Source organism: Achroia grisella, unplaced genomic scaffold (genome assembly GCF_030625045.1).
Source record: "Achroia grisella isolate CSIRO2021 unplaced genomic scaffold, CSIRO_AGI_Agris_v1 utg598, whole genome shotgun sequence".
In the NCBI taxonomy this organism is placed as follows: domain Eukaryota; kingdom Metazoa; phylum Arthropoda; class Insecta; order Lepidoptera; family Pyralidae; genus Achroia; species Achroia grisella.
In genome coordinates this window covers 1127720-1146771 of record NW_026712958.1, presented here as the reverse complement: position 1 = coordinate 1146771, position 19052 = coordinate 1127720, and the positions used below count along the sequence as shown (strand labels likewise).

The following is a 19052-nucleotide window of genomic DNA, read 5'->3' as shown; positions in this document are numbered from 1 at the left end:
ATTAAAAATAACAAATGGGCTTTGAGTACCGGATTTCGCCACTCTTCTCAATTATCGCTCATGACTCAATGTTATTGTTATATATATAATATATATAAATTAAATTGGAGTGTCTGTTTACTACATGCATATGAATATAAATACGGTACATACCCCAAAATAACATTTTTTTACAATTTTTGTCTGTCTGTCTGTCTGTTTGTACCGATTCCGTTGTCTAATCTCTGAAATGGGTGGACCGATTTTATTGGTAGGTATCTGATGTAATAAGGAATAACTTAGGCTACATTTATTTTAGAAAAATAAAGTTAAATTCCACGTAGACGAAGTCACGGGCACAGCTAGTTTCCTATATGTGGCATAGATACCCTTATTTTCTCAGAATGGTAATAAAGAATCATACATTATATTTAATTTGTATTTGGGCTTTTAGATCGTTATGTACACTACACTCACAAATCATACTAGGCTTCATTATGTAACATTCTCAGTAACAATTCTTCATCAATTTTAAAATTAATAAGAAAAAATGTACAATTTTGCAATTATGTTAAGATTATTTCAGAGTTGCTATTTCGCACAACTTAGAGCAACTCTTAAACTTTTAAACTAAAAAAAAATTGAGAATCCTTAGTAAAAGCTTTGCATAATTAAGAACTCATTGTTATGTTATCCTACACGAGATCCAGAAAGGAGTTGTTAGCAATGGTAACTGGTAACACCATTGTTCACATGGTCCTCACATAAATCCAGTTATCCGGTTGACATTTACATAGCCCCTCACAGAAAACCATTGTGGTAAATTCTCTATGAAATCGCCACAATGCACTAACAACGAAGTCAGGATATGTCTTCATTTTCATCATATCCGCCAGCGTATACAGTCAGCGCAGGTGGGTGTAACATTCCATACTCAACCATGCAATAAATAACCGTTACCACAAAGCCTTATAAGACCCATCCTTATATTACAATTACAGCACACGAATTTCTTATTCTTTTTGTCCTTACCAAATGTGACTAACTGTGACAAGGATCCCATCTTTGTCACATCTGGTCACATTTGGGAGACCTAAATTAAAGTCACATTTTGAATCTACTAGTAAACCAGTAGTAAATCTACTAGATTATTATTAACTTTTTCGTTAATAGTTAAACTATTCTTGTTCTAATACGTAGATTTAACAGATATAGTTAACAGATAACAGATTGTGAAATGTGTCGTCACTAAATTTAGGAATCCTTTTAGAATTCAGGACGCCTATTAATATATAGGACGACTATTTGAATTTAGGGCTCCTATTAGAATTTAGGACCCCTACTACAATTTAGGACTCTCCTAACCTTTATCACGCAATGTCACACTGTCAACCTCAATTTGTGACGTAATTTACGAATAGCCCCTGCCGGTGTGTTATATCTTAGGAGCACTAGGGCTCCCGTGGGTGCAGCTAGTACTGTCCGCGCTGGAAGCCGAGTCCGACGCCGCGCATGGTGTGCGTGGTGGCGCGGGCCACCTCGTACTGCGCCTGCATCGCTTGGAACAGCTCCTCCTGCTTTTTGATGGGGTCCGCCGATGGCTCCGGGTTCTCCGGCTTCACTGCTCCTGCGTATGCAATCACACAATGTTAGTTGTTAGTTAAAATTCTCGTGTCACAATGTTAGTTGCCATACTCCTACGAAACGGCTTGACGAATTTTTATGAAATTTCATATACATATTCAGTAGGTCTGAGAATCAACTACTATCAATTCTTCATACTACACCCTAAAGTGATAACGGTTCTCTACTCCTAACATTTATTTTGTGAATAACTTTTTAATTTTTTTATATAATGCTGCATTAAAAAATACATACAACCCTAAGTTTTCACCCTTGTATAACCATCCCCTATTATTTAATAGCTATTTTATATTTGTAGCACTAACCTGGCTCCTTGATGCCCATCAGCCTCATGAACTTGGAGACCTGCTTGCCGTCGTCTCCGGCGAACCTCGTGCCGCTCCACTTGGCCGCCTCTTCCGCCTCGCTCTTGTTCTTGTTCGACCACAACAGCTTCCGTTTTTGTACCTGTATTAGTATGATAACAATAATAGGTATATCTTATAGAGATAACCAAATAATAATAATCCCAGGACAATTCACACAGCGCCATCTAGACCCAAGTTAAGATAGCAAAAGCTTGTGTTATGGGTACTAGACAACTGATACAAACACATAGAAGTTTTTGTTCCAAAATACATACATATACACATATATAGAAAACACCCAGATCGATACAAACAATCATACTCATGAATACAAATGTGCCGTGCGAGAAATCGAACCCGCGATCATCGGAACCAAGGCGGTGTGCTAAACCGCTGGACCACCGAGGCCCTCAATAACATCAATAATTTTTCTTGTACACACAGCCGTTCTGAATACACTATACAAAATACCATCAATGAAAAACTGACGATGTATATAGAATTAGCAATAGAATTAAAAAAGCAATGGAAGGCACACACCATCCATATAGTACTAATAGTTCTGGCATCCACATGTAATACCAATATACAAAAACATTTTAGGTAACACCTAGATACGTTGCAAAATCCTACTCTACTAATTTCACTGTGCATCTCACAGGCAAATCCCATAAAACGGATTACTAACTTTCTTCAAATGGCACTTAGGTAAAACCAGTTCGTTCTAATTACGAAGCTTTTATTAGTGTAATCACTAACTTTTTTGAAACTGTCAATAATTTTATTGGCATATATCATATTTTCGTAAATGTATTGAGAATCCACTGTAAGGATGTTTGATTCTTTAAAACACTCACGCAAAGACTCTCTGGAGAAGCCATACCATAAGTGGAAAGGTATTTATATATATATATAGCTGCTTTACTGTATTTATAGTATGACATACAGACCAGAGGATGGGTGGGCCTGGCCGCCGCCCGTCGTAAGAACTGAAACCACTGACATACAGACCTGGTCGAGTATCTTGGTGGTGTTGACCGCGCTGGGGTTGTAGTAAGAAGGAAGCGAGTGATGCGAGTGGTGCGCTAGAGGATGGGTGGGCCCGGCCGCCGCCCGCAACTGTTGCGCCGTCGCCATCGACCCATCTGGCGTCTTGATCTGAAGACCTGAGGTACAAAAGGGTTACTCTTCTGATCAGGGGGAAGGGAATTGTCAGTAATGTGAACGAAAGATAAATGAACCCATCACTATCGATGTACCATTTTTGGGACATTGGTTAGTTAGTTTAGGATGATCTCCATGTGGATCTTCAGATAACTATTATGATAAATTCCTGCACATCTTATCATCCACCACTGGTGCCCCACCAGCGTAAACCGTTAGCGCAGGCGGATGAACCACCGATACATTATCATCGTTAAAAACTCTTCTAATCAAATTACAGATGACTCTACATCCTTTAGGATGGCGAACTGCAGATTGAATGGGTTATTGTTCTCATCAAATTACACTACAACAGACATGACTACATCCTCTGGCATGACAGACTTGTAGTTCAAATGGGTTACTCTTCTGTTCTAATTACAGAGTACGAGATAAGGAGTTCGTCCTCTGAATTGGGAGACCTGGAGTACACTCTACTGATACAATTACACTACAAGAGACATGATGCTACGTCCTTTGGAATGAAAACGCATGAGTAGTATCAAACTGATCTGTTGAAATTACAAAAACATGATATTTTAGTCATCTAAATACATTAAAAACACTACAGGCATCATGTTATCACGTGGTACATGTGATAGTCATTCATAACCATTTCAGATGTCTAAACTAATAACAATATATCAGGATGCAATTATCAAAAATTAAAGCGGCATGCTAAAATGCTAACTGCAAACTTCAAATAGTTACGCTCGAATGTTTAAATGGCTTGTAATGGCTTGTTTGTAATTTTTTTTATATATATAACACAGGGGACAGACGAGTAGGCGGCTCACCTGATGGTAAGTGATTACCGCCGCCCATAAGCACCCGCAACACCAGGGGAATTGCAAGTACGTTGTCGGCCTTTTAAAAAGGAATATGCTCTTTTCTTGAAGGTTTCAATATCGTATCGGTTCGGAAATACCATTGCTGGAAAGTGATTCCAGTTGGAATGTGGTTGTGCGTGATAAAAGTAAATAATAATTATTCTAATTATCTAATTTAAAATTATTCTTACCCATTTTCTCCATGACTTCTAATTTTTTGTTGACTTTATATGAGGAAGGTCTGTAGTCCCCTGAGGATGGAGAGCCTCGCCTTTCGCCAGAACTAAAAACAAACAAAATTTTCCAATTTAATTTCATATCAACAGTTTACTTTAAAAATCACAATAATCCGAGGAATACTTTACATTTCATATCATAAGAGTCTGTAATGATTTGATTTAGGACTTTCATCTTTGAAAGCTAGGTTTCAGTATGACGGTGAACCTGTTATATTCAGTGCCATTACTGGCTATATAAAAAAAAATGAATATTACCGTGACGATTGGAAGTGACCCGGCCTAGTTGCTTTTATCTACCTATCAACACTTCCTACATTAAAATAAAGATAAGGAATAGACCTAAAATATTGATTGACCTTGATTGTTGTCTATAAGTGTGAATAATATTTTTTTTTCGGTCTACTCTAATGCTGTTGGCCGCAGCTGGCCTTTACAGCTTCACCGGACGTTAGCGGGCGAGTGGAGATGGCACTCCAAACCCGCGGAAGGACTTATGGAATAGAATAGAATAGAATAGAATAGAAAATTATTTATTCAAATAAACTTAATTTAAGCACTTTTGAATAGTCAACATTTTTTTAAATCTACCGCTTATTCGGAAAGCTGTCTCATCACAAGAAGAATAAGCAAGAAACTTGTGTGTTGCTCTTTTAAACAATCCTTGTAAGTTCACATTTTACAAGTCGAAACGTGTGAATACAAACTACCAACCAGCACTAATTTATTTAGGCTCAAATATAAATATGGAGCGGCTGAAGGCCAACCCCGCCTGACGCATACGACTTTAGTCTGAGGGCACCGCTAGGGGTTCGAATCTCGGCTCAGGCCGTCGTAATATCGATCCCCGTTTGAATTGGATGGGGGATCGATTGGAGGGGATACTCACGTGGATGTGTGTGTGGGTGGTGGGAACGCCGCGCCGCGAGAACGAGATCTGGACCGCGACCGTGACCGCTCGCGGCGGCGAGATGTACTTCTGGAAACAACATAATGTATAAAAATCTCGTCTTACAGTATTTATTATGAAACTCCTTCAAAATGAACAACATCCTTATTGCCGTCGAAGGCAGGGCCGGCCACTAGTATCGAATAGTAATTGGTCAAAACAGAAATTACCGGGTCATATCATATAAACACATAAATAAAATTGGTCTGTTTGTAATATTGAAATAACAGTTTTTTACTACATGCATATGAATATAAATACGGTACATAAATCAAAATATCGTTTTTTACAATTTTTGTAAGCTAAGTAGCCTAAGTTACTACTTAGGCTACTTTTATTTTAGAAATATAAAGTTAAATTCCACGCGGACGAAGTCGCGGGTACAGCTAGTATAACATATTATTTAATTTAAATTACCATTCATTAAGTATAAAACCGACATAAAAGCTATAGAATCGCATGTTGTCAAAACAATAACGCAGTGATAAAAAATTATCATCATTCATAATTGCCTTGCCTTTATCCCATTATTTGGGGCAGTCAGTCGGCGCAGTATGTCATTCTCTTCCACTGCTCTCTATCGGTCGTCATATCTAAACTGGTGGTCTATCGGCGCTACCGTGGCAGATTGCCGTCGTCAGTGCCGTGACCATAGAGACAATTTTATTTTTCATATTTTATTATTATTTCTTATGTATGTTAGTCTATAAGGTATTTATAATATGGGCGATGTAGCCTGAATTAAATAAATAAATAAACATACTCTTCTTTTATACATATCATCTTTCACACAATCTATCCATCTTTTCTTAGGGCGTTCTTATATGAAAAAACATTACGAACTCACTTCCTTTCCTCAGAGCGACGACCGTGTCTATCGCGGTCACGTTCGCTGCGTTCTGGGCGGTCGTTTCTGTCGGTCCGTTCGGCCCGATCTCCCCTGTCGATCCTGTCGGCACGATCGGATCTCTCTCCCCCTGATCGCTCCCCCCTATCTCCCTTCTCGCGGCGATCACGATCCACGAACCTGTAAACACCACAATTACTATAAGTGAAATTAACACAATTACATAATTTAATTATTTTATTTACTTAAACCATCATCAGAGAACAGTTTGATGCAGTCCTGACTCCCAAATTAGCCTGAGCTAGTATAAGGAGTCAGTTCCTTCACCAAAACATTCAAATTCAAATTAAAAAATCATTTATTCATGTAGGACATTTTAGCCGCTTATGAATGTCAAGTTTTTACATTATATATATTTTTCCCTACCGTCCAGTTCGGTATATAGATCCAATTCACGACATTGTATTGTACACACATCCATTGTACAACATGTTTTATCTGTTGCACTCCAATCGTACCTTGGCGACACAGCATCTCTCGCGTCCTGTGATCTCCTCTGATCGTACCCCGGCGGAGGTTCCCCACCGAATGGTTTTAAATCCATAAGAGCTGGAGGCTGGAAATAACAAATAAATAAATTGTAGTAATGAATATGTTCTGAATTTATATTTATGCTTTTTTATAGTTTTATTTTATACGATTTTAATAGATACAATATTTTGTCTATGTAATTGGAATGGCCAATCTTCAAAAATGCGTCATAACCGTTTTATTGACAGCCTCGATGGTCTAGCGGTTTAGCACACGTTACTTCTGATGATCGCGGATTCGATTCCTTGCACGGTACAAACATAGAAATGTTTGAAAGTATGATTGTTAATGTATGTATTTTAAAAAAGTATCTATATATTTATATCAGTTGTTTAGTATTCACAACACAAGCTCTGCTAAGATTGGGACTAGATGCTTGCTGTGTGAATAGTCCAGAAATATTTATAATAATAAATTTTACGTACCTTTCCATCAGTAGGTTTGTCATCAGGCCTGTCTCCCAGCAGGCCGCGCCGTGAGTTGCCGTCGTGACGTGCGCGTTCCCCGCGCTCGGACCTAAACAATATTTAGATCGTATAATTTGGTTGCTAGGATTTCTTATTCTGGTAAATGATAGTTATGAGCTTACTTTCGCATACGCATCTTACATAATTAACGTTGATAATGTCTATGACTACCCCATCTGGGATAATAGTCGTACATTACATATTATTTTATAGGAAATATAGTCGCAGTGAGTCGCAGTTTAGTCGCCAAACAGTCAACACTAGTATAAAACTGAAAACCAGCGCTGGACGCCCATCAGTCCAGCAATAACTGAGTTTGTACCTATTGCGAATCATAATTAATATGTATAATTGTGTAACTATATTACTATACTAATATTGGCAATAAATTGGTTTATTATTATTATTTTAAAATTGTAATATAAAATATAAATTAATATAAATGTGTATGTTAGTCCTATCTTGCAGGTTGTCTGTAAGAAATTGCTTATAGCGATAAGACCGCCTTTTGTTCATAATTTTCCACTTATTGTTTTTTTTTCTTATTGTATTTCTTCTATGTGCACAATAAAGAGTTTATTATTATTTTTTTTTTTTCTCAGCATTTGCTGGTTTTCTCCACACTTACGGGCCGAAACCAAGTAAGTGCAGAGTGTGTGTGTACTTATTGTGTGCCTGGTGTGACTGGTGTTACTTTATTTTTTTATTATTTGGTGTTGTTACATTATTATTATTATTAATTAGTGTTTGGGAAATAAAATTTGAGTGATAATATACAGAAATTCAAAAGAAAATGATGATATAAAACACATCCGCGTGCAAAATAGTGAACACAACACTACGATAAAAAAAATATAAATTCATCAATTTCATTTGACTCACTTTTAAGCTTAATTCACACTACACATATTTAGACACGTGTTTACTTTGAAGTATATCGGACGTCAAATATTTTATAACTAATTTCCATTAGGACGTTACGGAGCTATATGTTATGTTACCTGTACTTGTCGTCCCTGCGGGGCTCGCGCCTGTCCGCGCGGTCTCGGTCGGGCCGCGCCCTCGGGGACGCGTCGCGTCGCCTGTCCCTGCGGTCGCGGCTGTCGTACTCGCGATCACGACTTTCATCTGAAACAAATTTAATTTATATGTACACTTCGTAACAACACAAACTTAGGGGGGAAAGGGGATTGTTAGTAATGTGGACTGATGATCTTATTGCTAGCAATGTACCATGTCAGGTCGACAGCCACGCGGTTCCCCCTGGAAACTGACCTGATCTCATGCTCATCTTATCATCCCCCGCCAGTGTAAACCGTTAGAGCAGGCGGACGTACCATTCCATTATCATTCATAAAAAAAAACACAAATAAATTATACAAACAGTTTATTTGTTTATCTGGACGTATGGGCTCCAGCTGGGGGGTTCAGAAAGTCCTTTAAAAAGTCCTATGGACGCACGATTGGACAACAGTAAAAAATACGCGTCCTAGCGCCACGCGCGGTCTCCCTGATTCTCTCCAATAGCTACCTTCTAGCTACTTTACACGAGACATTCTCTGACGCGCGATATTCTCTCGTTCTCTGTGTCTATATTTACAGAAACATTCTGAACATTCTTCAGTGCGTGAAAGCCTATTCTCACATGAAAGAAACTACGTGGAAAAGCAGCTTTTTTCTTATTTGAAAAGTGTGAAAGCTGAGCTTCTTGTCAGTTCTTCATTGCTCGAAAGCACTGCGAACTGACTATAAATATGACATATCATAATTCTGTAATAGACCTACATGAATAAATATATTTTGATTTTATTGAATTACTTGTGCCCGCGGTTTCACTTGCTATAAATTTCTATAAAAAAATGTAGCCATAACATCAGCCCACTGCAGTCCACTGCTACATAAGCCTCTCCCAAGGCACGCAACTGGGCACGATCTTCAGCCCTTTTCATCCAGTTACACATTAAAAAGAAACGATTTTTTGAACATAAAGAGCGAAGTTACTAAAATTTGCAATTATCTGCTCCCATAGTATGGATGAAGAACTTAGTATTTTTGAACCAGAATTCAAATACGAATCAGTTTCAGTTTGTAAATGTTTGATTGAAAGTCTTTCAAACGAACAAATTGTAATACCGGCACGTAAGCTACAGATTCTAAGTTCTGTATCAAGAACAGAAAACTATTTAAAAGAACGTCGCATACCTGAACTCATACGCTTTTTACTAACTAAAGTAATAACTGAAGCACCAAATGGTTTATTTGGTGCTTCAGTTATTACTTTAGTGGTAGTTTATGGATTATTTAGAAAAATTACTAGACGACTGCATGTTGTTTCGAGCTGGACATGGACCAGCACCAGTTTTATATGAAAGAAGACACCTAGAAGCTGTTGTTAAAAGTTTTGATCCAGGACAACGGGGCTGGCTTAGTGCTGGGCAAATACGTCGAGTTTATATTACTTTGGACCTTACTCCTCCTGAACTTTTTGATGAGAAGACTTTTTGTGAAACAATATTAAACGACTTAGAGAAGAAGAAGAAGAAGTTACTACCCGCAACCCTACGTATGTCGTCGCTGCACCCAGCTGCGGGGCCACTCTAGAACACGCCTACTTCATCGAGTATCAGTTCTGCGACAGGTATGACCAGCCCACTGCCACTTCAACTTACAGATGCGAAGAGCTATGTCGGAGACTTTAGTTCTCTGGCGAATTACTTCGTTTCGGATTTATCCCTATATGTTATTCTAGTATAGCTATATTACTGCAAAAAAAAATTGTAACTACATGAATTTCATTTGACTCACTTTTAAGCTTATATCACACTACACATATTTAGACACGTAAAGTTTCATCAAAATCCATTCAGTAGTTTGCGTGAAAGAGTAACAAACATCCATACTTGTAAACTTTCGCGTTTATAATATTATATAGGATATATATATATCTTTAATCTCAAACTGAATTAACCATTGTGTTTACCTGACTCCCTCCTGTCATCTCGTGAAGAGTGTCGCGGCGGGTTGTAGGCCTCCGCGGGCGGCAGCTCCGGCTCCGACTCGGCCTGGGAGTCCTGCGACAAAAGGAGCTTTTTGTTAACGTCCTTATAAGACGAGCATGACCTTCCATTGTCCATCCACCTTATTTTTAAATAATTGCCTTTATAAGATCTGACTATCAATGTTCCACCCACCTTTTGTCAATTTAATATTTTATAAATGTTACTTTTGTAATGTAACTGGAATGGTAGAATGGTAAACAAGCGTACGAACAATTTGACGGTAAGTGGTAAGCACGGATACCATATCTTCAAAGGATGCCAGTGACCACCACTCACTAGGACACTAATCATCCGAATCCCCCTAGGGGGGTGAATGTTGGGGCTTTCATCCCCTTAGGGGAGTGAAGGTTGAGGCCTTGGGGCGAACCCCTTTGCCAAGCAATCAACTCCGGGGGCATCGACCCCCGTGTATCTGGATTAAACGCCTCTTAGGGCAGGTTGCTTAAAAACTAACTTAATCTAGAGACATTACTTACAAACCTAAGAAATACAATTCATCTAAACTTAACCTTACTTAAGAAGTACCACCACTCATTGCCATTCCCAATAACTAATGTTATGTCATATCTGTCACAGCATATGCAGAGTCTTGACCTCATTAATATTGCCAATTAATAATGAGGCCCAGACTCTGCATATGCTGTGACATGTTTTAGTGTTATTTGATATTTATAATTTAATGTTGTTAATTGACAATAATTTCCTATTATATATTTTTTTCTTTCTTACTGTGATGGCGTCTTTAAACATGGCTTAGAACAATCTGCTTTGCGCAGCAGAAATAGTTAGAAGAATGATAAGATAACTAGAAACATACGATTTTGTAAGTATCATGAATCATTTATTTATTTGTCAACACTAAGCGCCTATGCTCAACCAAATTTAATGAAATCTCGCATACACCGAACATTCCATACGAAAATAGATAATGCAAGATTTTCTACCGTGAAATTATTTAAATCATATTTAAATTTGTATACACTATGTCTTTGTAAATGCCATAAGTTGACAAGTCACATGTATGACAGTCATCCGCACATTTTTCGGCGCTTCTAGTATGTCATAAGATGACATGTCACATGTATGACAGTTAGCCACACATTTTTAAACGCTTGTAGTATGTCATAAGTTGACATGTCACAGCATGACAGTCATCCAAACATTTCTAAGCGCTTGTAGTATGTCATAAGTTGACAAGTCACATGTATGACAGTCATCCACACATTTCTAAGCGCTTGTAGTATGTCATAAGTTGACAAGTCACATGTATGACAGTCATCCACACATTTTTTCAGCGCTTGGAGTGCAGACTAAAATTAGAACCAAGCATCTTCAATTCTTGGCTGAAACTACATTCCAAATAGTTGTACATTTAACTTATCAAAAGTGTCTGTAAAATTTACATGAATAATAAGATAATTTTAAATAATTATTAAACAGTATGTTCTAGAAAGTGTAAATAATAATTATAATATGAGCGAGAAAGTTTCAAAGCAATATCAATAATAATTTATTTAGATAACTACAACGTTAACTGCGAACTGTATGACCACCGGATGGTAAGTGTTAACCGTCGCCTATATACGTGAACAGCACTATGTTATCACGTGACGCCCCCCTCCGATCGATCCCCGCCCATTTCAAACGGGTATCCAAATTACGACGGCCAGAGCAAAGAAACCGCTAGGGCCCTCAGACTAAAGTCAGACTCAGACTCAAGTCGTATCCGCCAGGCAAATGTTAGCCTTCAGCCGCTCCATAATTCCGCGGGTTTGGAGTGCCATCTACACTCGCCCCCTATCGTCCGGTGAAACTGTAAAGGCCAGCTGCGGCCAACAGCATTAGAGTAGTCCGAAAAAAACGGTGATACATCTCATGTACTGCCCTTCCAGAGGCCTAACATGTCATCCCACCATACCGTATAATTTCATTGCCACATCTCAGCAACACAGCAAGCTACTTAGCGGCTGAAATGCATGTGACCGAGATACTACCATAATGTCTACCTCTCGTCCTAAATTATACAATAAAATTAAGAAAATCATGGGATTTTATTACGTTTTATTTATTCTTATCAGTCCCCTATATTTCGCCAGTGTTACAATCGCCATAACCACGGGTAAACGACCAATATAAATATGAATAGACGAATATGTCTACCCGATCGATCGCCCGTCCAATTCAAACGGGAATCGATATTACGACGGCCTGAGCCGAGGTTCACCCCTAGTGGTGCCCTCAGACTAAAGTCGTATCCGTCAGGCAGGAGTTGGCCTTCAGCCGCTCCATAAGTCCTTCCGCGGGTTTGGAGTGCCATCCGCACTCGTCCCTAACATCCAGTGAAGCTGTAAAGGCCAGCTGGGGCCCACAGCATTAGAGTAGTAAAAAAAAACGTAATTTTCTCTACCCGCTGCTATTCAGTTTACCCGTAATCATGGCGGTGGACATTGCTACTATTGAAACTCGATCGTTCATCTCTGCAAACTGACAGTATCTTCAAATTCAAATTAAAATTCAAAACTCATTTATTCATGTAGGACATTTCAGCCGCTTATGAACGTCAAGTTTTTACATTATAATAATATTAACATAGTAAAAGAACTTATATGAACTGACGGTACATTTTTCATATCATAAGAGTCTGTAATAGATCTACATGAATAAAGACTTTTGATTTAGACATTACACGCAATCCTTGTTTTTTTTTTATATTATATATATATGATTGTGGATGGATTAACAACTATTAAACATACAAGTGAAAAAATATTTTCATTGATAAAAAAATACCAAGTTCTTATTATCACGCCAAGTCCCTTAGAGTGTAGACAGAATGAACCAAGTCTTTATCACTGGTTCTTTCCGTATACTTAATGATTAAAAATGTTTTATGAAACAAAATATAACATGTAACATAATAAAAAAAACTTTATACGGCAACAAGGTAAGGGTCTCTACAATTAGAAAAGGATAAAGAACTATTGCTATCCCGCTGGCTGAAGTATAAAGTTTTATTTTGTTTTCCTTCTGTTCCACAGCTTAACCAGTTTTTAAGATATCTTAGAGTCGAAGTAGTATCATGTCAAACAATTAATAAGTATTAATTTAAAGTTTAGGAAAATCGATTATAACCTTATAAATTTAAAGATAAATTTCCAAAAATCATATCTTTACAAAATAAATTTCTCTTATGGTAATCAGTAGTAGAAAAGTTCAACTGCCAATGTGATATAAACATCAAAATTGGATACTATAGGCTAAATCAATCATATGTTAAAGATAATAAGACTGCAATTTGCTTAAATTGAGATGTAACAATAAAAATTTAATCTAAATTTATTTCCTTATCAAAAATATTGTAGGTGTCATGGCGTCGATCATGACCTCGTGTCTATATAAATATGCGGCAATGAGATCGCCAAAATTGATAAAAAAATTTGTTACAATTACATAGAATATATATAAAATTCTCGTGTCACAGTTTTCGTTCCCATACTCCTCCGTAACGGCTTGACAGATTCTCATGAAATTTTGTGAGCGTATTGAGTAGGTCTGAGAATCGGCCAACATCTATTTTCCATCCCCCTAAATGTTAGGGTAGTCCAACCCAATTTTTTTTTTATTTTAAGGCAAAACAACGTTTGCCGGGACAGCTAGTCCAATATAAAATATTACTGAATATGTTTGCATAGGCATGACTTTATTTGATTCGTATCTACTGTTCATCAGAATTAATAGTTTTATTTATATTATTAACCGGGTCTTAACACGAACTAATTTTATGGCAAATAAAAGTATTTACCTCTCTTGACGTTTCGACTAGGTTGCACTAGCCGTGGTCACGAGTTGACTGGAGTAACAGCGATGTCAATGTAAATAGGTGACAGCAGTTTTTTCATCTACCGTCACTAGATTGTTTAACGAAAGTTCGCGACACACAGCACTCACGGTATCCGTACACTTAATTGACTATTGATGGTACTGAACTTTGCTTGAATTTATTTATGTTGTGTTAAGACTAGGGATGTTATGGATATGAAATTTCGGATACGGATAGATTTCGGATATAGTTATGATTATTATACCGGATACGGATACGGATGCGGATATGAAACTATTTCGGATAATTTCGGTTACGGATATTAATTTTTTAAGGAATTTCAAAAGGAAAATACAAGTTCATATACAAATTCAAGTTCATATTTTTTTTTTATATTTAACTTAGGCTAAGGCCTATATATACTACAGGTTATAGATATCTTCTGTAGTAGCTCCTAACATCAACTGTATCATTTATAGAAACTCATTGACTTGTATGATCCACAAATACTAAATGTAACTGCAGAGAAATAAATATAAAATTGTAAAAACAATTTTATAGACAATTTTCGATTAGGACTTGCGGAGCTTCCAAAAATAAATTAAAACTATACTAACTATATTTACGTATAATTAGTAAAAAAACACGTGATCTTACCACGCTCTATTTTTATTCAATTCCCGACATTTCGGCAGTGTTTCAGCCGCCATGATCACGGGTAAACTAACTATACTAAATTCAATAACAAGGGAATATTATTTAAGAAATCAAGAGACATATCAAGTTATTTCAAATCACCACTTTGTAATAAATAAGTATTAACATTTAGGGTATAGACAATTCAAAAACTTTTATACATTTGTATCTATGGTCTTGTTGGTTTGGATACAAATCGCTTTGGTTTGCGAACGCCTTAAATATACGTACTTACGTGGACATGCTGTTACAGTAGGGCCATGGCAGTCGACGGTCATCGTGGGGCCTCAGCTTGTACTCGAGGGGGTATTTGACTTTTTTTGTGTCAATTTACAAATGGGTAACATATAAAATAATAAAAGTGTTAATATCATCGTTGAAAACAGCACAACATGTATGCTTACTTTGTAAGGACAGAGTTTCTAAAATATTGATCAATACTAGTTTATATATAGAATTTTTGGTTTGAACATACAGTCTGACTTTCAACCGCCAAGGTAGAGCGCGGCGTATGGTGACAAGTTTTATATATTTAAATGATAATATATCTAAAAATATATTGTCATTAACAGAAAGCTTTTAATTTTAATAACATAAATATATACTTCTTTACTTAATGTAAAAAGATACATATAATTTGAAATTACATATCAATATTAGTCTCCATTTAATTATATATTAATAATATTATGATACTTAAATATTTATAAGAGGACATACTTATACCTATTATTATATAAAATCAACTAAACTCTTAATCTACAATCGCTTTAGAATAGAAAATACTTTAATGAAATAAACTTACAGTTAAGCAGACATATTTTTAAGAAGACATATTTTTTATCCACCATTATTTGGAAAGCTCTCTCAATACAAGAAGAACAAGCAAGACACTTATGTGTTGCTCTTTTAAATAGTAATTGTAACTTGAAACATGTGAATACAAACTACCAACTAGCACAGATTCATTAGTCTAAATATTGAATAACTGCTTTCTGTCACCTGAGGCGCAATACAGCTATTTCAGTCAGACCATAGTAGAAATCAATATCTATATTCTACAGATTATATATGACATAAATGAATAGATATATTTGAGATAGATTTTGCCTACATGTGTGCGAGTGATTGATATGATGATAATCATTTGTAATTACCTCACTCATGTCCATGTTGACGTCATCATAGTTGGTGTCGTCATCACGGCGACGTGCCGGCGCTCCGGTGGCACCCACCTACAATATCAGTCTATTGTCAAGCAGAGAATGCAGATTAATAAACATTTCTCTATTATAATAATAATAATCTCAGGACAATTCACACAGCCATTTAGATCCAAGTTAAGCTAGTTAAATCTTGTGTTATGGGTACTAGATAACTGATACAAATACATAAGATATATTTTTTGTCATAAATATATACATATTAGCTAGGTCATTCAATATTATAATGATTTAATGTACAAATTCGAAAAACTATTTAAGATATTTTTAATAAAGTTTTACCTATACATTTATAGACTAATAACATCACATTATTTTTGAAAAATATATGAATACTACAATAAATAGACATTGAAGTGGGGTGAAGGGGTTTGTTGGTAATGTGGACTAATAACTTCATTACTAACAATATCCCATGTTGAACTGAACTCACTGTAGTTGCCTTGGAAACTATTATCATCCATAAGAGAGACAAAAATAGGTTGTAAATACCCTACATACATCCTATTTTATGTGGGAATGGGATAAATATTATAAGTGTACTTACAATTGTAATAAAATATTACTTTTATATCTTTTTAAAAATAAAAAAAGAAAATCAAATTGTCATATAGAAGAGAGTGCTTAAAGATGTCTAACATGGATTTCAACATAGTTCAAACTAAGAGAGAGAAGTCTGACAAGGATTTCCTTGTATACTTTAATAATAGATAACATTATAATGTTCATAAAAAGATTAGAATTATTCAGTCTGTGACTGAATTGGGATATTTGTAACAGCATACAGATATAAGGGGCTCAGAGATAATATTGTAGTAAATAACCCATTTATATAATGTGTTCAATTTAAACATTCTTTTTATGAAGATTATTTTAAAAATAATTATTATGTGATCACATTAATATGAGAATGTATTTTAAACTAAAGACCTGACCTGACCTGATCTAGTACAGTTGTACTAGATCTAGACCTACAGGTAAATAAAACCTATTATACTTAGGATTAATCCTACTGAATGGTAGGGAAAAACTTATAATATAAAAAAAATATGTTGATAAGTGGCTAAAATGTCCTACATTAATAAATTAATTTTGTTTTTGAACTATGTATATTCTGTAATAAGAATATTCTCTATGACAATATGTTGTATGTAATATCATTTAAGGGAAAAAAAAACATTGGAACACACATACAGGATAATTAAAAAGAAAAAAATAAATAGGCCAAACGGGTGTTGCCGCAAAGGTAGCGGCAGATATTAATATAAATAAAAAAAATCATCTAAGACAAAAACATCCATTGTCATGGAGATGTAGAAATAAAACATAAATGATTCAGCAACATCCAGTTCACTTTTCGGAACTAATTTATTCCATAATTAACTATTAGCGTAAAGAGACTATTAATGAAGGAATTATTTGTTTTATAATCTCGAAGACTAATAGACAGACATATATGTCAAATTTTCAAATAATGTTACCAGGTATAGCAGGGTAGTGCTGTACCTACCATACTGATTAGCTGAATCATAATCATTTTAGTGTATAAATTTTCAAGTTTTGTACAAAGTTTCCACATATTTTTAAAATGTAAGTATGTACATTGATGTTTCCATGACTGTATTTGTATTAAACAACACAAAAATACATTTTTATGGAAACAGTCTTCATTTTAGTACAATATATATCAACTAAAAAAATCTATTTTGATACAACAACCCTATATTTATGGATCCTTATAATTTATTAAATCTGTGTTCAACCTTTTAAATAATGCCACACATTATTTCTGAGTAATCTATAAAAATCGGTAGTTGATAGATTTCACGATAGTGCCATAATATAATTACAAAAAACTGGCAACATAGGTAATGTGAAATTTGTGTTTAGAAATAAAAAAAAAGATTACAGTGGCCAACCTAAGGGTCTGATTCCTTCCATACATATATTCACATACTTAACAATTGCAAAGGCATGTCAAGTATTGCATTCACTAAAACATTCAGTTAAAATATGATGTTTTTTTTAACATGCACAACTGTTACATTTTAATATATAGGATTTTTTTTATATTAAATATTTATAACCTTAATTTTACTAATAACATAAAATATTATTTCAATGTACAATCAAAATATTTCTAGTTATTTCTAGCTTGAATTCGTCTTGTTTAGGCACAAGTTACAAATATATTATTAGGTAATATTTTACTAGATATTGAAAATTAAATAATCTATTATCATTTCATCAGTCTTTCAAATTCATTAAGAAATTCCTACATTCCTAAAAGCCATTACTAAAAAAACACTAATTGACAATTCCAAGAAAATCTTAGAACCCTGTATTGGTATATTGTGTGTATTTAAAAATAAAAAAATAAATTAGTCATTGTGATTATAAATAAGAAATATGTTTACTTCTAAAATGAAGTTATTTGATTAGATTAAATTTATTTTCCTGTATTTTCAAGGACGCATAAACTCACCATGACGTTATGGCTTCCAAGTCGTTCAGAATCATTTTCATCGTCGCTTCCATAGCCAATAAGAGAATCCATATTGTAGTAGAATCAAAATGAGGAACTGAAGAACAAAATCTATTACTAAACCGTAAAATTATGTATTTCAAATCAAACAAATTGAAAATATTATAAAAAGAGACAATATGTCAATATGGCGAAATTACATTACAGTGTTACTATCACAATATACTATTGCAAAAAAAATATCAGAAGTAAACTTCAGCTTTTATTAAACAGGAAACGCAAGCCCGCCTATTTGTAAATGTAAATGTAGTTGTAATTTAGGAATGTAAATATTTCTCAATAGTTTTAGAAATTATTTGATTTTTTTATTATTTTAGAGCCAATTTTGAGAGGTGGCAATTTTATATTACGTTTCGTTTCTTTTTTTTTCAAAAGAATTTTAGAAGCATGCGCTTTCCGAGGTAACGGAACGCGTCAATATGTTCGGATACAATTCCAAGCTATACAATCAAATCAAAGACTTAATAGCAAAGCAGTCGCAGTATATTGTATAAATGTCGACCAGTTATACAATATACACATATCCCCATTCATATAATTTGATATATTAGCCATGTCAGTATCTTATTACGAAATATTTTTTTTCTAATCATGACATACTGTCTGTATTCTCATT

At 35.2% G+C, this 19052-nt stretch overlaps 1 protein-coding gene across 2 annotated transcripts; it reads right to left on the bottom strand.

Moving 5' to 3' along the window:
• Window positions 1-1297: 1297 nt before the first annotated feature.
• LOC131848831 (arginine/serine-rich coiled-coil protein 2) lies at window positions 1298-18570 on the bottom strand. 2 transcript variants are annotated; one of them, XM_059198775.1, is made up of 12 exons: window positions 18377-18570; window positions 15826-15916; window positions 10074-10164; window positions 8095-8221; window positions 7052-7142; window positions 6554-6651; window positions 6036-6215; window positions 5129-5218; window positions 4195-4286; window positions 2982-3136; window positions 1929-2070; window positions 1298-1606 (listed from the first exon to the last, which is right to left on the bottom strand). In XM_059198775.1, exons 2-12 carry the CDS (start codon window positions 15838-15840, stop codon window positions 1452-1454), a joined length of 1236 nt encoding a protein of 411 aa, XP_059054758.1. In that variant the 5' UTR covers window positions 15841-15916; window positions 18377-18570; the 3' UTR covers window positions 1298-1451. The 2 variants fall into 2 exon arrangements, with proteins under 2 accessions (XP_059054758.1, XP_059054757.1); XM_059198774.1 differs by having other exon boundaries at window positions 15826-15903.
• Window positions 18571-19052: the final 482 nt, after the last annotated feature.

Coding starts and splice junctions, on each gene's coding strand:
- LOC131848831 (XM_059198774.1), bottom strand. CDS start 18,448: ATGGATTCTCTTATTGGCTATGGAAGCGACGATGAAAATGATTCTGAA. Junction 8,222..10,073: donor AGATGACAGGAGGGAGTCAG/GTAAACACAATG, acceptor AATTTGTTTCAG/ATGAAAGTCGTGATCGCGAG. Junction 7,143..8,094: donor CGCAGGGACGACAAGTACAG/GTAACATAACAT, acceptor AATATTGTTTAG/GTCCGAGCGCGGGGAACGCG.